Here is a 9,581-nt window from a genome sequence, read left to right as displayed (position 1 = left end):
GGACAAATAGCAACAACGGTACGCAGGTTATGCACAAGCCAGCATTTGGGGAGTCAAATATTTCGGCCATAACAACTTTAATAGGTTGGTCCATGTCAAGACTATGGCTGATCCAACAAATTTCTTTAAAAATGAGCAAAGTATTCCTCCACTACGTATTGAGTATTCTAGTTAATTATATATTTCTAAATCTAAGGGAAAAATGGAGATTATCATTGAGTATATTTATACCAATAAATTATATTTTTCCCAAAAGATCTGTTATTCATGATGATATCTTTGGTAGTTATATAAAACAGAATATATTAAACACACGCATGTCTTCAATGTATACCACACAATAAATAATCTAATGACTCATAAAGATACTCGATCGTTAGGCGATCTACACTTGGTGAAGAGTCATGTAAAGTATATTATAAAAGAGTAGATCTAAGCTTAACTAATATATTTTATTTTTTAGATTGATAATTAATAAGGTCTCATAATCTTCTATACATCATTAGGATTCTTGACTTTTATAAATAAAGAAAATTAATATTAATTCATTGTAAACTAAGTGACTGATAGAAAAAGATATTGTATCACTAATAAGAAAAAAACAAAAAAAAAACTGCTGGTTGTAAACCATTTTAATCATCTCTCAAGCTATTTTTTATAATTTTTAATTTATTTCATGCAAGTATACTAGTTGATCTTCTTTATAAATTTTATTTGAATTATTTCCTTGGAAACTTATCTTTAGTAAGAAATCTTCTACTCGCCTACCATAAATTTTTCAAATATATTTAGAAAGCCATAAAAGCGTATTATTGCAATCATTGTTCTATTAGTTTGCCTTGTCACCCTAACTTTTCTGATATCAAAGCGATAGTCCTTAAGTTTATTACATTATTCGTTTTTAAATAACTTATCTTCATAGGTAGGCTGGGCTTACTAATAAATCGTAATAATAGACCTTCAAATTTTTTAATTTAAAAATACAATTAATTACATTATTTCTGCAGTATTGCATCCCAAATATCCATTAATGAAATAAAGAAACCACACAAAAACTACCGAAGAAAAGAAGTTATAAATGAGGAATCGCAGCCAAAGTAGTGTTTCACAATTATATACACATAATGAAATACCAGGCATTCTCTTCTCCGTTCTTTCTCGTTATGACACTTTCTATTTTCGCAATTTCTTTCCCAACTCACATTCATGGTGACTTCCTTCAGTGTCTGACGTCCTATCAATTCTCCAACACATCAACCTCCTTTGATAAACTCATCTACACTCCTAACGACGCATCGTATGTCACCGTTTTGAACTCCACCATACGAAACCCTAGATACTCTACTCCTTCCACCCCAAAACCACTCGTTATTGTTACACCACTTGATGCGTCCCAGGTCCAAGCCACTATCAAGTGCTCCAAGAAGTACGCCCTTCAGATCCGAATTCGAAGTGGCGGCCATGATCTCGAGGGACTGTCCTACGTGTCTGGTGTACCATTTGTCATTATCGATCTGACAAACCTAAGATTGATCACCGTGGACGTAGAAGAAGAAACAGCGTGGGTACAATCTGGCGCTACTATTGGAGAAGTGTATTATAGGGTTTCAGAGAAAACTGGAAATCTCGGATTTCCAGCTGGAGTTTGCCATACTGTCGGAGTTGGTGGGCACTTTAGTGGAGGAGGCTACGGAACTTTGCTGCGAAAATACGGTATTTTAGCTGATAATATACTCGATGCTCAAATAGTCAACGTTGATGGAGAAATTCTTGACCGAAAAGCAATGGGGGAACATTTGTTTTGGGCCATACGTGGAGGAGGAGGAGCAAGCTTTGGTGTTGTTCTAGATTGGAAAATCAAGTTGGTCATGTTCTGATAGTATCAGGTCCTCTTCGAGACAGGACTAATCTCCAAAGCAATAAATTGCAATTTCATTCAAAGCATAAAAGAAAAACCCATACAAGAGTTCAGGTATTATATATGCAGAAAAACCAAAATTACAGAGATAATTCAGCTCCTCTAACAGAATTGGTTAGTCTCGAAATTCCCTCAACTTCTAACGGCCATCACAAAGTCCTGGAGCCACTTGGGTTTCACGCGCACCCTCTGTTCACGCGTTGTAGGATCAGGCTTCTCTTTTGGCTCGATACTCTTCTTCATCTCTTCTTTGTCTGTGTTGGCTTGGATTGAGTGTGTAGCTTGTTTTGTAATTCCTTCCTGGCCGAGCCACTCCTTCACACTTAAGTCCACCTCTTTTGGGCCTATTTCTATTGGGCTTTCTCTTTGGGCTGTGCTATCATGTTCCTTCAATAGTTACTGTATTTTGTGTCAGTAGGAGTTTGGAAACAGCTGAAACGAAGAAGCTTCTTCATCAGTGGCAGTATTTAGCAGACAAATTCCATGAAGAACTTTTAGTCTTTCCGAGGATACGAACTGTGAATTCTACTACCAAAGATGGGAGTAGTAAGAAAACATTACAAGTCACATTCTCTTCCTTGTTCCTTGGTGACCTTGATATGCTCCTTGAGTTGATTCAAGAGTGCTTCCCTGGGTTAGGATTGAAGAGAGAAGACTGCACCGAAATGAGCTGGATTGAATCAGTTCTCTTTTTTTCCGGCTTCCCAAGTGGGGATTCTCCCAATGAATTGCTTGGCAGGTTTCCAGGAATGGGTGGCTTTTTTAATTTTCCTTCCAAAACCAAATCTGACTACGTAAAGGACCCTATTCCAGAACACGTGTTGGGAAGAATTTGGGAAAGGTTATATGATGTAGAGGTAGGAATGATAGTTATCCAGATGTTTCCTTATGGTGGGAGAATGAAGGAGATTTCAGAATCAGAAATACCATTCCCACATCGAGCTGGAAACCTTTACCACCTTGCATTCTACTGTACTTGGAAAGATGATCCGGTAAGGCATTTAAACTGGATAAGAGACCTTTACAGATACCTAACTCCATATGTATCCAAAAACCCAAGAGCTACTTATTACAATTATAGGGATCTTGATATTGGGATAAATAACAATGAGGGGTATACGAGTTATAACCAAGCAAGCATTTGGGGCACCAAGAATTTCAAAAGTAACTTTAGGAAACTGGTTCTTGTGAAAACAATAGTTGATCCAAGTAACTTTTTCAGAAACGAGCAGAGCTTCCCATCTCTTTCAACTCGTCAGTGAAAGAGAAATATTAAATCCGCATAGTGACGATTGTTGTTTCAAATAAATGTTGGGTTAAAGCTTAAACGATCGTTTTAATAAGCATGTTTATTTAATTTAATTTAATTTTTTTTTTTGGTAATTCAGATCTGTATATTGCAAAAAAAAACAAACCCTTTACAACTTAATCAGCACCATATTTGGCCTGTCATTGATCTCTATTACAACTGGTCAAACCATTCATGATCTATATGTTGTATTTTGTTCGGCACATAATTCCTAACTCTACTTTTTACATTACTTTGAATTCTGCTTACAACTATGCTTACTCTATATACTTTGTGACTCCACAATGCCTCATTTCTACACCACCATAGATGATAAACCAGAGCTGCAATAGTAGTTGAATACACTTGCTTTCTGAATCTTGTCATCCTTGCCTTAGCTATCCATCTCAGTAGTTTCTGGATTGTGTTTGCTGCTGTACGCCATCCCAACCAATCTTTGATTTGGGTCAGAGATTGAAAACACAAATGGCATTCAAAGAATAGATGGTCTCTATTTTCCTTATTTGTTCCACACAACAGGCAATATTCATCTGGTGCTACATTAAATCTGAAAAGCCTCTCTTTCAGTTGCAACCTATCCAATACCGCAAGCCATAGTATAAATCTGTGTTTTGGTATTGTAATCCTGTTCCAGACTTCCCTGTGCCACTTCACCGGCTGCTGAGTAGTAACCAGTGCTTGGTATTTATCTTATACTCTCCTCTTGAGAAAAGCTTCAGCATCTGTAAGTCCTTAAATTTCTCCTTGACTTTAACTAGCTGTTTCCAATACCAACTGCTCGTGTTTGGTGCTTTATAATTCCACCAATTTGTGTCCTTGATGTATACTGCATGAATCCATTTTACCCACAAAGAGTCTTTCTTTATTGCCACTGCCCACACATATTTCCCCATTGCTGCTATGTTCCATTCCTTTATCTTTCTTAAACCCAATCCTCTTGTTTTCTTAGCTTTACACATGTCTTCCCATGATACTAGTCCTGAACTTCTAAACTCAGCCCCTCCTTTCCATAAAAAATTCCTACAGATTGATGCAATTTGTTGTAAGACTTTTTGAGGTAGAATTAGTACCTGTGCCTAGTATGAATGAATTGTAATAAGTACTGAATTCACCAATGTAGCTCTGCCTGCATATGATAGATTCTTGGTACTCCATACTTTGATCCTTTGAACCATTTTCTCCACTAGAATATCACACTCAGCTGCTGAAATTCTTGTTGGACATATAGGAATCCCTAGACAGCAAAATGGAACTTTGCTACTAGTAAAGCCTGAAGCTGCTGTGACCCTTTTTATCTCTGCCTCTGCCATATTGCTGTAATATATACTTGTTTTGGTTTCATTCGGATGCAGTCCAAAAGTAAGAGAGAACAACTTAAGTCCCTGAAGCATGATATGAATTGACTTATAATCGCCATGACAGAAAAGCAATACATCATCTGCAAAACAGAGGTGATTAAGCTTAAGTGATTCACATCTGTCATAAAATTTGAATCCCTCTTTCATGCCAACTTTCATCATGATTCTAGATAAATATTCCATCCCCAATACAAACAGTAGAGGAGATAAAGGATCCCTCTGCCTAAGCCCTCTTTTTGCTTCAAAAAAGCCATGTAAAACCCCATTAAACATGAGGCTATATCTTGGAGTCCTAACACATTTCATGATCAGACATATAAAGCTATCAGGGAAATTAAAAGCATATAAAATTTATTCCAAAAATTCCCATTCAATCGTGTCATAGGCTTTCCTCAAATCCAATTTTATCATGCATTTTGGCTTTGAATTTTTCCAGCCATAATGTCTAATCAAGTCCTGGAAAATCATTATGTTATGAGTGATGGACCTCCCCTGTACAAAGCAACTTTGGTTCGGAGCAATAATATCTGGTAGCACTTGTCGAAGTCTCTTGCATATCATCTTAGTTTCCACTTTGTATATCACATTACAGCAGGCTATGGGGCGGTAATCTTTCACAGATTCTGGGCATTTGCCTTTAGGAATCAGGGTTAAAGTTGTTGAATTAATTTCTTTCAACAGTTTCCCTGAGTGTAAAAAAGATCTCACTGCCTCACATACATCATTTCCAACTACCTCCCAATTATCCTGGAAAAAGAAACTACTAAATCCATCAGGACCCGGGGCTTTAGATCCAGGAATCTCAAACATAGCTACCTTTACTTCGTCATTATCATACTCTGAGAGTAAAATTTTACAGTGAGCATTTATTACCCTTGGGCCTCTGTTAACTAAGTGTGTCTGTACTGGCTTCCTGTCCTCCATTTTACTTCCGAGTAGCCTTTGATAAAATTGCATAAAGACTGTGACTACTGTGTTTGGTTTATCAACCCAAACCCCATCCATGTCTTGGATTGCATAAATCCTATTCTCTGCCCTTCTCATCTTAATGCTCTTATGGAAAAAGTTGGTGTTGTCATCCCCCTCCTTCAGCCATTGCACTTTTGCCTTCTGATACAGAAATGAGAGGTACCTTTTATTTGTTGCATTATATCTTGCTCTAACTTCTTTTTCCTGTGTAATCAGATCCTTATCATAGGGCTTCTGTTGTAATGCAATTTGACTATCAATCATTGCTTGATAACACAGAGCATTTGCAGCTTGAATATCTCCTATCTCAGATTTGTTCATTTCCTTTAGCAGCTGTTTGACTCTTTTTAATTTCTTCACCAGTTGAGACATTGGAGTACTTGTATCTCTTTCCTTCCATATTGCTTTCAATCCCTCCTAAAATGTTGGATAATTTTGCCACATTCTGAAGTATCAAAAAGGTTTTTTTTACCTACTGCTGTATCGGGGTACATAGATAAAACAGCAGGACAATGATCAAAGTTACCTTCTGGTAAAAAAACTACTTCAGCAGTTGGAAACTTGTCTATCCAGATCTGGTTTGCCATTACCCTATCGATTTTGGAGTAACTCCGTGTATGCAGGTCTTGTTTGTTATTCCAGGTATAATATGACCCTATGTATTTTACATCTTCCACCCCACAACTTTCCACACACTCCTTGAAAGCACCTGAATTTACTTGTTTATATTTCCCACCAATTCTTTCCTCAGCACTTAATATATCATTAAAATCCCCTAGAATAAGCCAAGGACCACTAATCATAGCTGCAATTTCTTTTAAGTCATTCCATAGTGGTACCCTACCATTCTCATCATTCAGTGCATATACGTATGTAACCAAAAACGTTTCCTTTCCAGCCATTGAAATTACTTCTAAATGCATTAGTTGGCTTGCACATTTTAAAATGTTGACTGTGAACATCTTCGGATTCCAACTTACTATTATTCGAACTCCTTTGTGCCATGCGTTATTTGAGGAGAAACACCACCCCACGAACATATTAGTGTATATAGTCCCCAATTTATGAGTCTGTATTTTATTCTCAAGGAGACCAACCAATCCCACCTTCATTGAGTTGATCAATTTCTTAACCTCTTCCTGTTTGTGGCGATTGTTGATCCCCCTGACATTCCAACTTAATATCCTATCCATTTCCTTGGGGAGGCTCTCCCCCTCCCTTCTGATTGTCATTAAACTGTCCTTCCAATCCCTTTCTTGTATCCCTAAATATTTGGAAATTATTAGATACAATAGTCACACTAGTCCCTTCTGTTAGCACTTTCCTGCCATTTCTAACTGGAATAAATCCTTCCTCATCCGCCCCTGGAGGCTTCTCCACCTGTCCGACCCCTTCTTCTTTCTTTTTAACCACCCATTTCTGTCTCACATCTCCTTCCTTCCTGCAATACTCAGCCCTATGTCCTAATCCATGACATTTCCCACATGTGATCGGAAGCCATTCATATTTCACTGTCAAATGCATGTCCTGATGCAACTCATTAGTAAATGAAATCATCTCAGGAAAATCTTGCTTTATCTTCACTTCAACCATCACCCTAGTATAAAGCAATCGTTCTTTATTCCTGGTAAAAGAGTCCATCATCAATGGATCCCCTATCTGTTTCACAATTTTAAACAATGCTCGTTCCCCCCAGTACTTGATATCTAACCCATAAATCTGAATCCATATTGGGACTGAACTGACATCTTTTTTCTTGAAATCTGTATGAGCATCCCAAGGCTTCATTACTACTAGCTTGTTGTCAAAGAACATGTATCCTTCATTCAATACTCGGATCCTCAAATCGAATGATGAATACTCCATGTTCTATAGCTCCTATTTTGTCTACTCCTTTATCTTTCAAAATTCTTCGAGCATACCCCTCAAACACACTTAATGGTGGGTTTGCCCCTATCACATAACAGACTAATGCTGAATTCCAGTATGCTATTTCATCCTCTATATCCTCCATATCAATTTTAACCCCTTCAGATGCAATCGATTCCCCATCCAATGAATTATCAAATTTGGTGTTTAAATTTTGCATCACATGCCCTGAACGAAGAATCGGAGCCAGAACAGGTTTACCTGACCTTATTTGCGTAGCACACTTCTGCATATTTTCCATATATCGATTACAATCCAGTTGGATGACCTGTTGCTGTTGAGTACGTTCCTTGCTTTGATCGATTTCATCTTCGATTGTACCATCCTTCTCAGCACCTTCATCTTCCGAGAACTCAATCGCTTCCACTCCTAAGATCTCCTCCATTGCTTTAGTCTTGACCACTGGATCCGAAGAAGTCGGACCTCTCTTCCTGGTACCTCTAGTAACCGGCGTTTTACCCATCTTTTGCTTCGTCTTTCTCTTCGCCATAGCTCCAGCAACTGCTGAGAGAAAAACTTTACTTATTTTTTTTTTTTTTAATTAATAAGGAATGACACTAATCCATACCTCATTTATAAGGTATACAACACCATATGAGCTAGTACTTTATAATTGATTAGTGATAACCACAATATTTATTAATTTCAAATGTGTGAGAATCGATATTGGATTGCACCAATAGCGATATCTCATCTTCTTATAGTGTTGGGCACCACTAATACACTTTAGCAATTCTCTTATTATTATTATTATTATTATTATTATTGTAACGCCCTACCACCAAGGAACCATTACGCTGTGTATTTTAAATAGTGCTAAACTCACTAAACGAATCATTTGGCCATAATCGTGTAACTAAATGTGATCAACGATTTAGGGTTAAAACTTTTGGTCAAAGATACAACGTTTTACTAAAACATTTACCTTTGGATCCCAAAATACATTATAAAGGTTAAATACAATAAAAGAGTTACAACCAGCCGACCTGAGTGGAAAAATATGGTTTAACCTTAGTTCCTCTTTAAACCCTCGGTCATCGTGATCGAGCAGCTGCATATGTGGACATTGTCACCTAAGCTCTCTAACTCAAGGACGGTCCAGCTTTCTTTTACCTTTACCTGCACCACATAGCACCCGTGAGCCGAGGCACAACAAAACTCAAACACATGCTGTTAAGAAGATAATAACGTGTCATCAAATCATCATAAGCATGCCTAGCAGTAATAACCTTATTCATGCATGCCGGAAAGTACCAATGAATGATTATGGGGTCCTGCACCCTGAGTAGATGACTCTCAACTCAATCTAGGCTCCTGGGCCCTGAATAGATGGTTTATCAAGTCAATCTAGGGTCCTACGCACTAAATAGATGACTCATAAGTATCTCTGGCGACCAGTGCCCTAAACAAATGATTAATAAGTCTCTCTGGGAACCTATCCCCTAAACAGATGACTAAATAGTCTCTCTGGGGACCTGCGCCTTGAATAGATGACTAATAAGTCTCTTTGAGGACCTGCGCCCTAAATAAATGACTAATAAGTCTCTCTGAGGACCTGCGCCCTAAGCCATGTGACTTTCCAGTCACCTTAGCCTTTTAGTCCTAGCTCTAAGTAACTAGCATTAGGCTGGCCAAGCGATTAGTTTTCTTCGACCAATAGGTCGGTCAAGCATTTCATGCTCATGCTGATTACATCTAATCATTTCGGCCTGTGGTCAGAACGCTAATGTCGTTCTTCACTCATAAGTCAATACCATACCACTAGCGCTCAGTACTATTGTCGATCATGACTAATAAGTGAGAGCTTCACAACCAGTAGTAAACACCATTGCCGTTTCTGACTAATAAGTCAGTGCCATTCACAAGTAAGCCATGCTGCCAGGCATTTACATTGCAATCAATGTCCATATATATATCGAGCACTCAACATGCCTCATCAACAATCACCAGCATATTTATAATCATGTACATTCAAACATCCAGATATAAGGCATTCAACATGCTTAACCAATAATCAAAAGCATAATCATAATTATGCACAATTATGGAGACTCAAGCTCTGATCAATTCCATATTCAACGTTCATGCCATGACATAA

The 9,581-nt window shown here is 37.8% G+C and overlaps 2 protein-coding genes across 2 annotated transcripts; one reads left to right on the top strand and one right to left on the bottom strand.

The window, feature by feature from the left end:
- The first annotated feature begins 1,163 nt into the window (after positions 1-1,163).
- On the top strand, positions 1,164-3,180 carry LOC133799590 (cannabidiolic acid synthase-like 2). Its single transcript, XM_062237592.1, has 2 exons — positions 1,164-1,869; positions 2,300-3,180. Exons 1-2 carry the CDS (start codon positions 1,164-1,166, stop codon positions 3,178-3,180), a joined length of 1,587 nt encoding a protein of 528 aa, XP_062093576.1.
- Positions 3,181-3,302: 122 nt separating this feature from the next.
- Positions 3,303-6,456, bottom strand: LOC133799589 (uncharacterized). The gene is made up of 6 exons (XM_062237591.1): positions 6,223-6,456; positions 5,073-5,971; positions 4,385-4,877; positions 3,900-4,303; positions 3,489-3,801; positions 3,303-3,308 (listed from the first exon to the last, which is right to left on the bottom strand). Exons 1-6 carry the CDS (start codon positions 6,454-6,456, stop codon positions 3,303-3,305), a joined length of 2,349 nt encoding a protein of 782 aa, XP_062093575.1.
- Positions 6,457-9,581: the final 3,125 nt, after the last annotated feature.

Source organism: Humulus lupulus, chromosome 9 (genome assembly GCF_963169125.1).
Source record: "Humulus lupulus chromosome 9, drHumLupu1.1, whole genome shotgun sequence".
Classification (NCBI taxonomy): Eukaryota; Viridiplantae; Streptophyta; class Magnoliopsida; order Rosales; family Cannabaceae; genus Humulus; species Humulus lupulus.
The sequence above is the reverse complement of the archived record's forward strand: the minus strand, read 5'-3'. Positions and strand labels throughout refer to the sequence as shown.

Coding starts and splice junctions, on each gene's coding strand:
- LOC133799590 (XM_062237592.1), top strand. CDS start 1,164: ATGACACTTTCTATTTTCGCAATTTCTTTCCCAACTCACATTCATGGT. Junction 1,870..2,299: donor TTGGAAAATCAAGTTGGTCA/TGTTCTGATAGT, acceptor GGCTGTGCTATC/ATGTTCCTTCAATAGTTACT.
- LOC133799589 (XM_062237591.1), bottom strand. CDS start 6,456: ATGGCTGGAAAGGAAACGTTTTTGGTTACATACGTATATGCACTGAAT. Junction 4,878..5,072: donor AGTTGCTTTGTACAGGGGAG/GTCCATCACTCA, acceptor GAAATGTGTTAG/GACTCCAAGATATAGCCTCA. Junction 4,304..4,384: donor AAATGGTTCAAAGGATCAAA/GTATGGAGTACC, acceptor CATTCATACTAG/GCACAGGTACTAATTCTACC.